General features: G+C 36.8%; 2 protein-coding genes across 2 annotated transcripts; both read right to left on the bottom strand.

Moving 5' to 3' along the window:
- Positions 1–595: 595 nt before the first annotated feature.
- Positions 596–13,711, bottom strand: il12rb2l (interleukin 12 receptor, beta 2a, like). Its single transcript, XM_042504687.2, has 15 exons — positions 13,562–13,711; positions 13,031–13,126; positions 7,727–7,874; positions 7,448–7,596; positions 7,135–7,277; positions 6,389–6,527; positions 5,429–5,505; positions 5,089–5,326; positions 4,668–4,862; positions 3,877–3,981; positions 3,608–3,751; positions 2,916–3,077; positions 2,682–2,751; positions 2,091–2,214; positions 596–1,974 (listed from the first exon to the last, which is right to left on the bottom strand). Exons 2-15 carry the CDS (start codon positions 13,098–13,100, stop codon positions 1,633–1,635), a joined length of 2,106 nt encoding a protein of 701 aa, XP_042360621.2. The 5' UTR covers positions 13,101–13,126; positions 13,562–13,711; the 3' UTR covers positions 596–1,632.
- Positions 13,712–15,070: 1,359 nt separating this feature from the next.
- rln3a (relaxin 3a) lies at positions 15,071–17,185 on the bottom strand. Its single transcript, XM_042505708.2, has 2 exons — positions 16,657–17,185; positions 15,071–15,872 (listed from the first exon to the last, which is right to left on the bottom strand). Exons 1-2 carry the CDS (start codon positions 16,973–16,975, stop codon positions 15,589–15,591), a joined length of 603 nt encoding a protein of 200 aa, XP_042361642.2. The 5' UTR covers positions 16,976–17,185; the 3' UTR covers positions 15,071–15,588.
- Between the last annotated feature and the right edge of the window lie 1,154 nt (positions 17,186–18,339).

Here is an 18,339-nt window from a genome sequence, read left to right as displayed (position 1 = left end):
CAATAAGTCTAAAATACACTATGAAAACAAATTTGTCATATTCATACTGTTAAGTGCCTTTTTTTTTTTTTTTTAACTGTGTCGTTGAAACCCATTCAAACAGCTTTTTTTAAAAGCATCAAACACATATTGTATTATTTCTGGGTGTCATTCTGGGCTTTTGCTTTTTTTGTGTGTTTTTTTTAAATCTAAAAACGCAGTGTTATCATGCCATTTAAAGGGTTAAAATTAATATTGTGATATCAATATTGTGATCAGTTGAAAATCAGAAAATTTCAGATAGGGGCAAGATAAAAAAAGTTTCTTTTTATAATAGTTTTTTTTTCTCTTTTTTTTTGAAATTGGACATTTTCTGATCCTTGATTATAGTGTAATGTATAGTGTAAATGTATGAACTTCAAACTGTTTATCTAGTAAAGAATTCAGGTGTTCACTATCTTAAGCTGCTGAGCTCATAGAAATAAAATTAGTCATTCCATTTAGTGTTTTATTATTGGATTGTGTGGTATGACTGTATGGGAACTGTGCTGTCACGGGCTGTACTATATTCCAGCAAGTTGTCTGTGCAGTACACTAAATTGATCAAGTAAAAAACTCTGTAACCAGATCTTTATTTAGTCACACATGAAAGATGCACATACTTTACAATTTACCTAAATAGGCACAAAAAAACATGAAATAACACTGGATATTTTATATTCAGTGGGTTCAAGAAAGCAAGGGTTCTTCAGGGTTTCTACACATTTTTACTAATGACTTTTCAAAACTTTTCTATAGTTTACCCCAATTTCATGACTTTATTCAAGTAGTAGGTAGGCCCACAAACATGCACTACCCAGGCATTTGACAATTAGTGCTAGCACTTGCTATTTTTACTCACAAGCTAGACATTCCTGCCAAGATGTAAATATTCAAAAGCTAATCTTGGAGCTCATGAACCAAAAATTAAAAAATAATAATATTTAAAAACTCTATAGTCCAAGGATGGTGCATTCAGTCAGTGTCTCCTTGTGGAAATAACAAAAAGGGGTGAGTTACCCAGGTACATTTTAAAAGTGAGTTTTCTGAGATCGTTATACACATGATCATGTATTTGAGAAATACTTAAGTGTCAGTGACAAATAATTCCTGATTTACTTCATATTGAGGCTCCAGGCTGGATCAGTATGTTTAATACAAAGAAATTATAATGTCTTGCACATCCAGTAAATTGCCAGTTTTTCTATGCATTTGGTTTATTTTTGCCTTATAAAATATACAGTACTACACTTGGTACACAGCCAGGCTCAACATAAGACGGAAATGGGAGGCTACACGAGTTGTTCCTGTTTTTAAAAAATAACAACAAAAAAGTCATGAAACAAACACTTACCAAGTTAAACAAAATACCCAAACAAACAAATGCAAACAGTGTAAAGAGAGAGTAGAGAGAGGGAATGCATCACTGTCATAAGCTTCTGAAGATTAATCTCTTCAATGACCTGAGTCCGCCACCTCAGTCCTGCAGAGAGAGGCTCATCGTCTAAATTCACATTTCCACATTGATCGTTTTTTTGCAAATTTAAAACAAAACAAAACAAAAAAAATACACGCTTTTGAGGTGAATGTCTCTGATGCAAGGTCGAGAAAATGTCAAGCTACCTGCACTTCCAAAGCACTTGGCATGAAGTGCTTTTCATAACCCGACGTTGGCTGTTCGTCCTCCTCTGAGCTCCACCCCTCCTCCCTGTCCTTCTCCTCATCTGAATCCAACATTTTGCTGTACTCTTCTCTTCCATATCTGTGGTCTGTCCTATGACACTCCTCTGTGACAGCTTCCTCCCTCTGATCATCTTCCATCTCAAAGCATCCGTCTCCAACCACTGGCCTTGTTAACCTGTCTGCACAGGGCTGGATTTCCAAAACCTCCAACACAGAGATCTCGGGATGCGGCTCATTGACGGGAATGCAGATACAAGCCAGCTGGTCATTAGCCTACAGGAAGATCACACACAGAACCCAAGATGTCTTTTTTGCATACATAATAATGAACTAGGACAGAATAAACAGATAACAACAAAGACGTCCTGGCATTTTGGTAAGTCTCTCACCTGGTACATCATGTGCTTTAAAATGTGACTGTTGCGGGCATCCGGCACTTTCTCATATAAAAATGTAGGCACCAGTGGACATGCTTTGTTTTCTCCATGACAACAATTGGCAGACACGAAAAAGCTTTAACAAAACAAACAAAAAAAACATAAGACGCCACACATAATCACATAAAGTCACAATGTTAAGGATCAATTAAGAGAACATGTCCATTAATGTATTATGAACATCAATGTTCACATCAACATTTTATGAAGCAGTGAAATTTGGGAGAATTTGAATTTAATATCCTTTTGATGTAAAGCAACAGAATGAATGTTTTATTCAATATTTTGAATGTTAACTGTGATTTAATTACTTTTTTTATCAATTACTGTAACTGATTACAATTACATTCTTTTGGTAATTAAATTATTTAACTAGTTGCATGTAACTCTTTACTCCACAAAACTGAATATTAGATGAGAATGCAAAACACCATTTTTTTTGTGTGACAGTCAAAGTGTTAAACAAAACAAGAAAAACAATTATGATGCACCACAGTCATAGATCAGACAGTCAAAGACAAGTTTTTTAAATGATCATCTTACCAGGATAAAATAACAAGAAAGCATATTAAGACTACAGAAATGAATCCAACGAGCAGTGGTATTGGAAGTACTGAAAAACAGGAAGGAGATGAAAGAAACAAACTAGTTTAGACAGTAATGATTAATCCACTTATGTTGTAAGAAATATCAAATTATACCTCTAAAAAACTCCAAACTCTTGATCATACAGCTTATCACATTTAACAAGAAAATAATGAAGATATAATACAATACCCAAGATTTCATTGAGATTCGTTTTGAAATTTACGGTGGCATTTTCTCCAGGCCCAGCTGAAGTCACAGCTCTTATTCGCACCTCATAATTCTGTCCTGGACTGAGACCATGCAGCTTAAAAGTCATATTTTCCTCCGGGGGGGATGCACTCACATTGTGCACTGTAGAAAAGACAAAGTGTGTGGAGTGAGGATAGACTGTATATTTTATTTATTATCAGTCTATGGGAGTGAGGTAAAGTAAAAAAAAATAGCTGACACAGACACGCCAAGCTAAGTATACAATTGTATAACTGCATTTAGTTTATTACTAATTATCCTAGTTTTTTTATACTATCATCATAGAGCCATTTAAGAGAGCTAAAAACAGATTACAGTCATGCTAGCTGCTCTGTGAGGCTACATTTAGGCACAGTAGTGCAAGCAAAATGCTATTGTCAACATGCTAACTGCTCACAATAACAACGCTAACGTGCTAAAGTGTAGCAGGTACAATGTTTTCACCTTTTTTACTTTGGCATGTGGGCATGCTAACACTGACTAATTAGTATGAAACAAAAAGTTTGTTTATTAAAGCTGAAAGGGTACAGTTGAAATCTGAAATTCTCACCCAAAAGTTAATACTTAATACCCTTTAGTCTTACACACTGGACCTTTAACTAATTTACTACTACTGTAAAGTTGCTCTGTACCTTTTTGTCCGTTTACTTGGTCTACTATAAATTGGTAGTACAGGATCACCCCATTCTGCATGGAGAGGGGAACAGGCTTCCACAAGAGGGTCACATGAGTGTCAGCAATGGAAAACACCTTAAATGATTGCACTTTGGAGGGAGCTGAAGAGTGACAGAGAAACAATACAGTTTTTTACATTTAAAATAAGGACAGACAAAATTACAAGTAAAAAAAAAAAAAAAAAGAAAAAGAAAATACAGGTCAAAAATAATGCATAAATACTTACTTCCTTCAAGTGAATATCCAATAACTGATGAGAGGTGATGGACTTTACTGCTGTGTGATATAGTAAACAATGACACCTGGTAGGGTGTGTTTTTTTTATATTGACCTGTAGGTGGAGACACACAGCAGAATTAAACAGGCATTTTGACAACAGCCAGCAAAAGTCCAACTTAAACCACATTTCCAACTATTTTTTAAAGAATTCCTTGTAACCATCTGGACTCCCTAAACATATTTACTTATTTGTTTTTATTGTATTTTTATTTACTTATTTTTGTCTATTTATTTTTTTGTCTGTCTGTCTGTTTTTGTTGTTTGGGTTTTTTCTTTTCTGTCTATTTGCTTATTTGTTTCTGTCTTAACTTGACAGGTTTAGTTGTCAGTAATTTGTTTACTGCTAGTATTATTGTTTATGTATTTTGTGTCCTTGTCTTCCCTGCTTTGCAAAAAAGTTCAATAAAAATATGTCTGAAAAAAAGAATATATTAAGTAAGTCAGTAAATCTATTCATATCATAGATATAGGTCACATAGTGCTTTACAAGGACAATATACAACAGACAAAAAAGAAAACTTACAGTGACTACCCGACCCACATATTTTGCACAATTCATAATAAACGGAATAAAATAAAATAAAATAAAAATAATGTGATTAAGTGATTACAGCTGAGAGGTGGTTTCTTTGAATGAATGTCTGTCACTTTCTGGGGCTACTTAAACAGATGTGTCATATGATCAATCTTTTCTTTTTATCTCATGTAATGCCATAGATGTATCCAAATCAAACATACCTTTTAAAATTCCTACTGTGTGGTTTTTGTTCACTTTGACCCAGTCAAACCCTTGGCCCGGAGGACACCCTGCTTGCTTGTATTGCACCACATATTCCTTCAGGTTATCAGAGAGCTGAGATGGCTCATCCCAGGACACAGTGAGGTTCTCTTTGTTCATCTTGAGGTGAATAGCTTGCTCATTTTTCCATTTACCTTGGAGGAGACAAACGCCTTGTTAGTTCTGATGAGCCGCATGAACAAAATGTAAAGAAAGTAATAATTAAAGAATCAGATTATACAAATACATTTTCTTCTAATTCCACCAGTTAGGAGCCGCATTTAGCCCTAAGGATGTTTTTTTAAATAGGCCCTTTGAGTTTTCAGTACTTTTACTTACTGCTTACACTTTTTACTCAATGACAGTCTGGGGAATTGATACCTGGTATTGGCACAGCGAGGTAAGAAGGCTCTGTGGCACCATGTGTGTTGTAGGCAGATACACTGGCTGTTGAAATAGCCTTTATAGAGGAATTGAAGCGGCATTGCGTCTCACTGCACACCAACTGGCCCCCTGGCTCAGACGTGGACAAATTGACCAACACCTCAGCGTAGTTACTGTAAGACAGTCTGACTTCATATCCTAGAATGAGACCGCAAGCCTGAGATATAGGAAGCCTCTGGACGGGACGGAGAGAAGGAGAGGGCAGTGAGGGGTGAGTCTGCAAAAAGTGACACACTGGTTCATTATTTCAGTCAGAGAATGATTACTGTTAGCCTACCTTCCAGGTAAGAAAACAGTCGGACGGTGCCTGAGACATCCCGCAGTCCATCCATACATCCAGCTCTCCAATCGGGGCTGAACAAGAAAGGAACAAATTAGTAAGAGGAGAAGGAAACCAGAGAGTTAATGGCAAGTCAGAATCAGTGCAGGTTTGGGGAACTGAGAAATTGTTGTTTTGTTTAGTGGGGGATGCAACATTGCTATGGTGAGTTAGATTAATCCTTTCTGTTTCATCTTAACATAATTACTGTCACCATAGTTTACGTACTGAAACAATAAATATCTGTATGGTAAATATGAAGATACAGCTAGCTGTTATTTTGGAATAAAGACAGGAGACAGGGAAGCAGCTCGCCTGGATCTGTCCAAAAAATAAAAGTGTAAAAATGACAAATCACTACTTAATATTTGGTTTTAATTTTCATTTGGTTTCACAATTACATATGCCATAAAGACATACATAAAAATGTGCGTTCCTGGGGCTTCCAGTAGCTCAGTGTGCAGGCGCACCACGTACAAAGGCAATGTCCTTGTCCTAAAGGCAGAAATGCCAAAAATAATCCCCCCAAAAAAGGTTATTGATACATCCAGTACAACAAAATAAAGGCGGAAATACAAAACACAATAAGAAGTCGTTATGGCCATACACTATCATAAAAAATACAACTCACAACATACAAGTTAGTATTATCCTGCTGGTAAGCTAACAGCTGAAGCATAGTGTCCATCCTCCAGTTCCCACCCCACTCACGCCTGGTTAACATGGTTGGCTCCGTCAGCACTGTTGTTGTTAGCACTGTTACAACCGTCAGCTGCTAGCACACGGCTTAGCCACCTCCATGCTGAGAACCGTGTTTAGACAACATGCATCTGATTCTGACCAGATAACCTCTGAATGCCGTATTCTGCTCCTTTAACTCAACAGCTAAAATGGCAGAAAACAAACAGGAAGACCCACCCGCCTCAAGGCTTTGTATCCTGTAGATTGCACTCCAGTCACTCGGCAAGCCTTTGGCACAGGAACAGCGAACTTGAAATTCATAAACTGTGCAGGGCTGGGGACTGTCAAATGTATATCCATGGAGTCCACTCTCTTCCTGTGCGGAAAGAAAAAAAAACAAGCATGAGCATAAATCCAGTGACAAAGCTTAGTCAGTAAACAATATACGTTTTTTCTCTTTTTAGGACAATAATTGACTGAATTCATTGATGCATTAGCTCAGTCTCCTCAATGCCAACATACTGCATTACAAAGCATGGACTACATTAAGAGAAAGAAAAGCAGTTTTCCCAGACATTTTCCTAGGCGACATTTCAAGACTTTCCCAAGACTTTTTAAGGACCCATAAAACATTTCATACATAATTTCCGCTGAGTGGTGTACACGAAGAGAGAGACAAAATGCGGGGACTAAATAAAGAACATGCGTGATGGTAAACAAAGCACTGTCACACATCAACGCATTTAGACACACATTGAAATTTAAACAGAAAATAAATTCCAGTTATTAAATAGAAGGTTATTCATGAAAAAAATTACTTTCACAAATTCATTACACACTACATAATTTCATGACTTTTCCAAAACTTTCAATAATTTTTACTAATTATGTGGCCTTTCCTGAAATGTAAAATTCCAAGTTTTCCATGACTGTGGGAACCCTGGGAAAGGAAAATGGTGAAAGAAAAAGCCTAAGCTGCACACCTCAGCCCAGACTTGGTCTGCTTCAGTCCGATATCGGACATCACAGTGTCCCAAAGAGATCTGCAGCTCATCACAGGAGAAAGCCCATTCAACCTCTAATGTATCCTGAAAGCTCCATGTGATGTTAGGAGGGGGCAGCTTCCCTAAAAACAGAAACAGATACACAAAACAATTTAAAATAAAAAATAACTTAAAATTAAAATGAATAATTTGAAGATAAACTACAAGTCCAAATAATTCCCATTAAAATAGGTAAATTATTGTGATTCAGGTTGTCAGAAAAGCTGACTGAGAATGTGCAGGACTGACTTACTGATATCATGTGTAATGTACATAGCCTTCTGAGAACTGGTAGAACCATGCTGGTTCTTAGCCAGGACCCAAACATGAAGTTCTCCATGGCTGAAGTGTTTACGATGGATAATCCCACTCAGACTGGTCCCATTGATCACATGGCCCTCTCTGAAGAGAACACAAGAGGAGCAGAACATATTCAGAGGGCTTCTCCCAAAGTTAAACAGTTGTTTGCTCTTTTTTTTATTGGAAAAGTTGTCAGATGTCTATGACTACTGATATATTTGGTTGTGTTTACTCATTTTTTGCTGGCTCCCAGTGCAGGCTGTAGTTGGTGGGGATCTGAGCATCCAGACTTGGATCCCATCTACAGTGGATATCTGCACAATTGTTTTTCTCGTCACATGGGATATAGCAGTCAGGAAGAGAGGGAGCAGCAGGAGGGGCTGGAGAAACAAAGAGCGCACAGGATAAAACCAAAAGTGATTGTTCATAGTTCACAGAACTTCAAAACTCACGTAAAAATGAAAAAGTGAGCTCAGTACTGATCCCCCACCCCCAGATGTGTCTGAGGGCACGTGTGAGGGAACAGGGAGGGCAAGGCATGAGAGCAGTGAAACATTAAGACAACATGCTGATAAGAAGAGTTAAAATAACAAAAATGTAGATGTATTCATCTTGCATCGTGCATTACTTTAGTGGATCATAACATATGCTCAGATTTAGCCGTGACAAAGACCAAGGCTTGTTTTCAGCCTTGAAAATTGCCCGAAATGCCTTTTGCTATGTGATTTTTTGATCACCTTCAGCTTCTACAGGCAGGCTAAGAGTAGTGAGGAGTCTGCAGTAAATGATGGTATAAATCAAAGCAGACCGGTCTTTTAACAACTGTGAATCACCGCAGCCAGGAGAGACCCTTGATCTTACATCATACATCATAAATATACACAAAAAATATTAAGGCTGATGGGTCTAGTAGTTTGTGAGATAAGGTGCAGAAAGACAGATATACACACATATACAACCAGTGGTGTAATGTAACAAAGTAATAATATGTTGTTACAGTACTTAAATATATTTTGTATCTGTACTTTAGTTGAATTTTGGTCAACTTTCACATTTGCTTCGATAAATTTCCCAAATAAAATGTACTTTTACTCTACTACACTTCCCTTAAGCACTGTAGTTACTTTCAAACAAAATGAGGAGAAAAGAACAAGGGACAGATTAAAGAGTGGGAGGGAAGGAAAAGCTGGATTTTATTCTTTTTAAGGTGGTTTAACTGATGAAAACATAAACGTCATAACTCTCAAAATTCTGACCGCTTGTTTTTTTGTTTTTTTTTTAAATTAACAGCTTTTACTTTCAATACATAAATACTTTTAATATCATAAAATGACTTTTGACACTTGAATACAGTAAACATCAGATACTTTCAAGACTTTTACTTAACATTCTTATTGGAGACTTTAACTTTTATTTTCTGGCAAGATATCTATACTTTTATTCAAGTATGGCTTTCAGATACTTCATCCACCACTGCTAATGACTGAATGCATGATCTCCACCAGGCATAGGCAAACAAAACAAAGCAAAAACGGTTTCAACTACAACTTAACATTACAATCTTTATGAACGTAGGATTTATTGCAGGGATGTTAAATTGGTCTGTGTTAGTTTAGCTGTACCGAAGCAAGCAAAGTTTATTTATGTCGCACTTCTCACAGAAACCAGTCACAAAGTGCTTCACAAACAAATTAAAATTAAATTAAAACTAACAAAACAAAATAAAAATTAAATTAAAACTAACAAAACAAAATAAAATCCAGATAAAATGATCAAATAAACTGGCAACATAGTACTCCAACCACGACATCTGAAAGACCATAAGGGTTTGGAGTTTGTTTGTTTTTTAAATTTGGCACATAGTGTGAGGAGCTCTTTAAATGTCTATTCTAGTGTCCAAAACAATACACGAAGATCCATTTGATTACTGATTGGGAAAAAGCTTTAAAATCAGAGTAGTGGCACATATTACAATGTCTAATCCAAAATTTTCCCACTATGAGTCACAACAAGCAAAGGTACTGACCCATCGTGACAAACTTCCAGGATACTGTGAGTCACAAAAACTACTTACCAAAATAAAAAGTGAATCCATACACACTTCTACACTGACATTTTTTTTAAGTGTCGATGTTTCAGTCACAAGAACCTTTCTCAAGACATCTTTTTCAACAACTCAAGACATTTTTTCTTTGAAATTGAATCTTTAGAAGTTTTGATTCCCTGCACAACAAAGGAGACAAAGCAAGTTGTGTGCGTGTTTGCCTTCTAGTCGCCACAAAGACAAATTATGAAGTGAATATACACCTAAAATCACAACAAATGTACGCAAGTGGCCTGAAGAAATCAAAATGAAAAATACGCGTTGCAACAATTAATCTCCAAAATCTCTCCAACACTTATTCCGGTCAGACGAGAAACAACACAGATATTAAAAAAAGAAAATATATATAATTCAATATTGATTTGTTGAAAGTCTTAGCAGTTTTGCTTGGGGAAATCAGATTTATTTTTTGATCATCATTCATTGCGTTTTAGTCAGATTCATATCATATTAGAAAAGAGAGAGGCAGTGAATACCTGAGATACAATTCAAAAATTGTAAAGGAAAGAATGAAGCCCGATCTACACCACAAGAGAAATACAAAGCATGTTTAGTCATTTGTGCAGCTGCCAGCACCTGCAAACACACACACACACACAAACCCTTTTTTTCTATTCATCACAAGACTGTCACCTCAAACCATTTCTTGAAAGCCTCTACACTTTTCGCAGTGATCAATTCAATGCCTGCACGTTGCAGGAAAACACACAGCCAGAAACTTTACCCAGAAACAAGCACTCTGATCAGTCTGGGTCCAAATGCCTGCACTCCTCCCTTGTCACCACTTCCTCTTTGATACAGACAGTAATGTAGTATTATTTAGGCTCAGTCTCCATATAAGAAAACCTAAAGGCATGTGACCTACATGTGTTAGCACAAAGAGCCCTTTATCAAAACATGTTAAGCTCAATGTAATGGCCTCAGTAAGCAGATCTGTTGCACACAAAACACCTGATTCTTTAGTTAGTTTAAAAAAAACTGCAGGAAACATCAACATGTTTTGTTGGAGGGAGGTTTTAGTGGTAGACAAAGTCTTAAACTTTAGCACTGATACCAAAGCTTAGACAAAGCCCTTCATGTTGCATTTTAGTGCTGCACAATTTGGTAAAAATGTGCAGTTGCAATTATACTGAACAATATTACAATTGTGATAAAATAAATAAATAAATGATATCATGAGTCTACCTTCTTGGTTATCAAGGAAAATGCAGAGAATAATAATAGTTTTGAAGTGTGTATTTCTCAACTCAAAACATACAAAAATTAAGTAGAAGAAGAAAAATTACAAAACCTTAAGTTTTTACAGTACTGTTTTCAAAATAACTTAATATTTTCCCCAAAAAGTAAGTTCTTCCATTAGCTGGCTTAAAGCTTTCTTCTTGGCTTTGGCTGCAGGTGGACTTTCCACATCCAGGCGTTCTTTTTATGCGGTTATGTATTTAAAAAATCGCAATTGCAGATTTTTGACTGCAACTGCAATTATATTAATCGTGCAGCACTATTGCATTTACACTTAAATATTGTATCCCAAGGCCTATACTTGCAAAATGTCACTCAGACTAACACATACTGACTGTGGTCACTCAGACTAACACATACTGACTGTGGTCACTCAGATTAACACATACTGACTATGGTCAGTATGACGCTAAAAAAAGACCACTAAAAGCCCATAAAGAAATGCAAAGGAGTTGCAAAATGGCACAAAATAACTAAAAACTGGCAAAACAACCACAACGAGACACTAAACAAGAACAAAGAGACACTCTACAACCACAAGGAGAGACAAACTGACTTCAAAGTGACAGAAACCGAACCAAAAATACAGAACCTCAGAAACTCAAAATTGCTAGTGAGACACAAAACACTCAAAGAAACCCAAATTACTACAAAACAGCAAAGACACACAAAATGACTACAAATAGAAAAAAAGCCAAGATTTCCTTAAAGAGACACAAAATTGCCTAAACAAGACACAAAATGACCAAAAAGAAACACAAAAGCAAAAAAGATGCATTAAGAAAAACACAGAGATGGAAAAACCACCACAAAGTCTGTGTGTCTTCCTCCTATGTAGGTGGGGGGGCCCTTTGCATACCTGTGCCCTGGTTCCCATTGTGTCATAGTCCGCCTATGGTTGTTGCTGGTTGTTGTGGAGCTAATCCGACATACTTTGTTAACTCTTGGGAAATTTATTCTTTAAAAAATGAATCATTTTTTAAAAGTTGATCTTATATTTTTTGTGTAAAATCTTGTACAGCAAAGAACTGTTGTTGTCCTTATATTATATTTGCCATGTTTGAAACTGAAATCTAACTAATTAACTGAGAAGTACGTTTAGAATCAGAATCAGAATCAGAATCAGAAAAAGATTTATTGCCAGGTATAGTTACCACAATACGAGGAATTTGTTCTGGTGTCTTGGTGCAACATAAATATAGAAAAAGAAAACAGATAAAATTGAAGATACAAATATAAAATATAAAATATAAAATATTAAAAGTACGAGTCTTACAGTGCAAAACAAAACAAGTAACACAAGTAACAGTGTAACAGTGCAAGAAACAGAACCATGGAATTAAAGTATATACAAGAATGGTTGGAGTGCAAGATATATATTGATATTTACATTGAAATTCACATTTATACAGGTTTGAGTGCAATTTTATGGTGTGGATGTGCCGCATGACCAGCAGCAGTGCCGGTGATGTACATTAATGAACACAGTAATCAGTGGTGTAGTGCTAGTTAATGGGGTGGGTGTACTACTGGGGAGATGAGTAGGTAGGGATGCAGCTTTATACCAGTTTCAAGGTATACAGTGGAATAAAAACTGATGGTTATCATACTGTGTACATTTGCTTATTTACTTTATTTCTTAAAAATACCACATCTCACCAGTATTGTGTTAATTTTGAAAAGGGAGACTTTTTACACACAAAAAGTTTCAAATATGATAAAACATTTCTTCAATCCCCCTAAAAAAACCTTCTGTTTTTACTCCTTTAAAAGTCATTGTGACTGATTATAATGGTAATTATTGTGTATATAGTGATCTTTTCTGAGACAGTAATCATAATATAAAAATGTAATACTGATGCAACCCTGTAAGTAAGTAACCAAGGAGGAAGTGTGTAGTCTCTCTGATTCCAGTAGCTCATTGACTGCTAGATGAGTATGCAGTAAATGACTAAAAAAAGGTGCTTATACCCTGCATCCCTGTGCAGATCCACCCTTTACTGTGTTCTATAAATGTAATAGAGTAACAAGGGCAATATTTTCCTCTGAATGCAGTGGCATACAGTGTAAAGTAGCATATAACTGAGCAGATTTTAAAAAACACAAGTAAAAGCAACTAAGATTAAGAAGACTTTCACCCAGTCAGCATTTGAATAACATGTAGTCTACCCAAGCAGTGAATAATAAGCCTACCTGGAGCAAAACAGTTGGGCACGTTGACCAACAAGATGGACAGTAGCCACCTTGTTATGAGTGTGGCCATTACATTTGGACCCAGGCCTCTAGTGTCTGTAGAAAACACACATATACATACATACATAGCATCAAAGACGGAAGTTGCAGCTTGTAACAGCTATATTACTCAAACTTGAGCACTTTTAAAGAGTTTTGGACACCGTAACTTAAATGTAGCGGGCGTTAGGAATCACCAGCACGTGCATCGAAACGTAAGCGACTGTACATCCTAAACTTTGACATAAATAGTCCAAATATCCACAGTTTGTCTGTGTTACAAATATTACTGTTGAAAATACTCAAATTGTAAATAGCAAACGCATATGTAGTATATCGCTAGTACGTGAAAGCACACTCAGTATTTGTGAAAGTAGCCCAATACCAATTCGTATTTTAAAAGTGTTCCGTCTCAAATTACAGCAAGTTGATTTGTTCTTTAAAAAATAGTTAAATATCAATACATATTAACCGTATGTTAAATTAAATTACCTCATTTTGAGAGACACTGGGATGCCCGTCGCGCATTACGCAGCGATATAAAAACACCGTTTAAAGAGAAACTTTTGTTGAACTTGTTCAAACGATCCGTTCAGCGTTTTTACCGGGTGGCCCCGCCCATTTCGAGGAATTTCCAGTGACGTGAACCCGCGCGCGTTTATGGCTCATTGACGCGCACAGCGTGCACACCTCTAGCAGCTACTTCCTGCTTTGTGGCTGCAGAGGGTCCAAAAACACAAGCCGTCTAGCCCAAATATATTCACTTAAAAACAACACAGGCGACTTTTCGACGTAAGCGCTGTTTTTGTGAATAAATTGGGAGATATCACACATGACAGAACAGGTACTGATACACTCAGCAGTGACATAATAAGTGGTGGAAGAAGTATTAAGTAAAAGTACTAAGACCACACTGTAAAAATACTATGTTACAAGTAAAACCCATGCATTGATAATAATACTCAAGTAAAAGTAAGTAGGTATAGCCAGGAAAAAAGTAATTCAAGTATTAAAAGTACAAACTACATAATACAGAAAAATCTTAAAACTCAGATTTATTTGAAAACAATAGAAAAACGCTGTCAAAATTAAACTTACTTTGAATAAAAAGCCTATCCAGCAGATCCATCTGTTATGGTAACCGTGAAAGGAAGCCAGCTCTGTCCTGGCATGTTTTCACCCATGGTGTGTGACAGAGAGATACCACAGTTCCCTCTTTACTGCTGCTTTCACGGTAACCAACACTGCTCCCAAATGCCAAAACTGACCATTATCAACCAATTAGCACTCATGTGCAATATTACTATATACCAAACTGTGCAATATTTATACTTTATTTGTGCAACAATGTGAATACAGCCATTCAACTTGTCTATTTTCCCTCAGTTACTGTTTTACTGTTTTAAGTCATCAATCATCATGCAGGTGCAATATTATCACTTACCAAACTGTGCAATATCTATACTCAATTTGGCTTTATTTTTATTCATATCATCACACAGGTGCAACATTATTGTAAGGCTACCTTCTTTCAGCCTCAACTTTTAAGGTTAAATTACATCAGAGCTGTTAGTAATGAAAGCATGGGATGTCTTTTCAGTTTCTTACTCTCTTTTTAATTACTGTATTTTATTTCTGCTTTCTATAACTCTATGCTTGGCATCAGAGTAAATGTAATAAACCACAAGGTCATGCAGATACTCTTACTTTTGATACTTCATGTTACTGTTAATAGCTTTTTCTGAACTTTTACCCAGTTTTAAATGCAAGACATTTACTTGCACTTGCAAGTAATTATGTTTAAATAAATGCAATAGGATGTAGATCTGGTGATTTCCTCCATCACTGAAAATCTCACTGTGTCAAAGTATGTTTTTAAAGAAGTTTTTGATGCATCATCAATTGTAAATAATGCCAGGACAGCAAATTTCGGGTAAAGTGAGACTATTTTCAGCCTTGGCAATTGAGGAAAGAAGAGATTTTGACATAAAAATGCAACGATTTGATTCTTTTAACACATTTTTATTATAGGTCTGAACCTTTTAGTGCTCTGTGTGTTGTGAGACAAATGCAAAATACCAACAATCTATTTCTAATTACAAACAAGATCAGACAGGAGTGACTTTTATGCAGTTGTTGTCAAATGATATTAACAGAGCATTTTATTCCTTTGAATTCTTAGATGCACATTTCAGCCAGTCATGAAAAAAAAAAACATTCATATTGTGTGTTTAGTGGTTGGGAAGGACAAAACAGCTTGTTCACGATTGACTAATTAAGACTTTTCATTACAAAGCCTAGAGGAAATATATATAAACATTTCTGAACACGTGGCAGCCCTTTCTATACACTTCATACTGTGAAAAATCAAACAGTTCAGAAAGTGAAAGAGACTGGATATGAAATGGCCCATAATTCATGAGTGGAAAAAGAGAGAAAAACTGGATGTGTGTCTGTTTGTGTACTTGTGTATTTAGTAAGAATGACGATGTATTGACTCAGATGGCGATGGCTGACTCTCAGCAGAGGGAGCTGATCTCGCTCTTACTGCAGCCCCACTTGCAGCAGGCGTTGGACAGGCCAACCACCACGTCCCGGCCCTTGCGGTCAGCCTTGCGTAGGGCTTCCAGGATTTCCTCAGTGATGAAAGAACGGGCCGGTCTGCTAAACGCTTCCTCGTGGTTGTCTCTTGTTGAGAAGGTTAGATCTCTGTTTCTTTGGAGAATGCCCTCCACCACAGGATTGGGACTCAAGCCCTCCGAGAACTCCTCCTGAAGGGAGCTGAATGGGTCCTCTGAAACATCTGCAGCAGTAAAATGGGCAAATGAGGAGTCATAGAACACTAATGCTTTTCTCTTACACTCAGATATTAACTAATAGTTTGTCCCGTCCACTATCTGCATTGGCATTGAAAGAATTGCTAAAAATGGCATGATAAACAAGGGAGTGAGTGTCAGAAGTCCCAGGAACATTGCTAACAGTCAGACAGAAATAACCTCTCAACATCCCACCTTCTACTATCTTCTCTTTACTCTTTTAATGTTAGCATGTACCCTTTCTTTTGTAAATCTGCATACTTAATTATGTTTTTCTATATTATTGCCCTGTAAATCACTCGAAATTGCCCTGTTGTATTGAATGTGCCATAAAAATAAAGCTGCTTTGCCTTACCTTGCCTTGTGTTTTATCTGAGTACATTTCAACGCAGAGACAAATAGCATTAAAAATACAAACAGATTAATTTTACAGGGTTGAGCTCCATTTATCAATATCACTTGCCTAAACCTGTTTAACACAAAACAGAAAGCCTACAGTATTCAGACATATCCTTACCCCGATAAAGACCTTCCCCTACTTCCCCTACCTTTTGTGTTTTTTATCGTCCACACAATCACAAATGAGCAATGGAGGGCGAAGACAAACAACAGAAATCCAGAAATCATAGCTTAAGATGATGAAAAAAGTTGATCTCATACATTAAATAAATATGTTCTAGTTACCAGATCTAGTCATATACATATTCACCAGATGACACCCTAAACCACTGTAGATAAGTCAGTAATGGGTGAAGATGTAGAGCCTCTCACCTGCACTCTTGAGTGACCGTCTCCACCGTGAGCCTCCGCAGGTGAAGATGACTGCCCGAATGAACTCACGACCACATAGCTTCACCCCATATGCTGGGTTGTCCATGGGCTGAACTCCAGCCACCAGCAGACAAACAGCCAGTGCCACGGCTTTCCACATAATACCCAAAGGAAATAAAGCAAAATAGAAGAGGTTAACAGCAGCTTCTTTCCCGTGGGCAGCACTTAGCTTTCTGTCTCCCTGTTTGCAAGAGCTATGACTTTGTAGGTGACCCAGGCGTGGTTTATAAAGGGGTTTGGAGCCCTGGATGGGAGACATGCATATTGCGCAAGCAGGCCTTCTCTGGAAGAAGAACAGATTGAAAGAGAGATACAGTCAGAGACCTTTATGGAGACAAAAAGAGGACCAAAGGTGGCATAATTAACGGATATGTCAGTGGCCCTGATGCTCTAATTGTGTTTCAGCATGAGAAGCACTTTTGTCACCTTTAATGTCCCCCGATATTATGATGTCATCAGATCCTGTTTACATTTGCTATGTAAACTATTCTATAATCGTTTAGGAGCATAGTGACATTAATATGTCCACCGAAGGGAGAAGTATGAGACCACATGGCATGAACACTTTTTAGAGCATACTGGCCAGATACAACTCTGTCTATTTGTTTCTCTGGTATATTATAACACTATAAATTGCTAAAATGGTAGATATCATGTTTTTTTGTCCCCTACAGATTCCATAGATTATTGTGTAATATGCACCGATGTTATTCGAGCTAAGTCTTTAAGGTGTAGTTAATACCAATCAGTAGCATAGGGATACTCATCACATAGAAGTCCTATACAGAGAGGTGCGTTGTAAAGGTAATGCCTGTCAAAAATAAAAACCTAAAAACATACGTTGAATTGAACCCATGAAATGAACTTTTCAGGTCTAATTACGCATGTTTCCATCAGTTTCCCTGATAAGATTTAACATCCCCTGACACCACTACAGGAATATATGCTATTCTAACCGATATCACAATTATTTACATCACTTGCCATTTTTAAGCCACACAAGACCCTGCATCACTTTCATATGTATAATTTTCCTTTTCTCTTCAAAATTGTATATTCTGTCATCTCTGCCAAAAGGTGAACTGTGGGGGACTGAGACAGGACTAGTGACATTTTCAAAGGCAGATAACATAGAAGTCTTATTATGAGTCAGACAAAAATAAAACACATTTTTATCTGTGTATCCACATAGTCAAAGGTCGCTCGTTTTCGGGAATTACAATGGGGGATGATGAATTTGTAATTAATGTGACGATAACAAGCAAACAAAATGGCATTTTAGGAGGGTGTCCACCCTGACATTCATTAACACAGTCACATAAGTGACCTGTGGAGGTCATGGGAGCAAAAGGAAATGCAATGGGCCATACATATAAATTTGTAGTGTATTGACACATAAATTTATATAAATGGTCATATACATATCCTATTGTATGATTTGTTTTAAAGGTCCCATACTTTAAAAAGTCTGTGTTTTATGTAATATTAAGCTGTTATAGGTGCTATACAGGTATATACTGTGAAAGTATAAAAACACTCAACCCACCTGTAGAAATACACACGGTCTGTATTCAGAAACTGTGCCTCTTAACAAGCCATCAGGAATTCTGTGAATTTATGATG

The sequence above is a fragment of the Plectropomus leopardus genome, chromosome 18 (genome assembly GCF_026936395.1).
Source record: "Plectropomus leopardus strain MGB_pleo_1.0 chromosome 18, ASM2693639v1, whole genome shotgun sequence".
Taxonomy (NCBI): Eukaryota; Metazoa; Chordata; class Actinopteri; order Perciformes; family Serranidae; genus Plectropomus; species Plectropomus leopardus.
This window is presented reverse-complemented; position numbering and strand designations above follow the sequence as displayed.

Excerpts from the sequence above, each read along its gene's own strand:
- il12rb2l (XM_042504687.2), bottom strand. The coding sequence starts at position 13,100 with ATGGCCACACTCATAACAAGGTGGCTACTGTCCATCTTGTTGGTCAAC. Across the intron at positions 3,982-4,667 it reads CACAGTAGGAATTTTAAAAG|GTCAATATAAAAAAAACACA; the intron begins GTATGTTTGATT and ends CTCCACCTACAG. Across the intron at positions 1,975-2,090 it reads TAAAGCACATGATGTACCAG|GCTAATGACCAGCTGGCTTG; the intron begins GTGAGAGACTTA and ends ATCTTCCTGTAG.
- rln3a (XM_042505708.2), bottom strand. The coding sequence starts at position 16,975 with ATGTCTCCCATCCAGGGCTCCAAACCCCTTTATAAACCACGCCTGGGT. Across the intron at positions 15,873-16,656 it reads ACGGTCACTCAAGAGTGCAG|ATGTTTCAGAGGACCCATTC; the intron begins GTGAGAGGCTCT and ends TTACTGCTGCAG.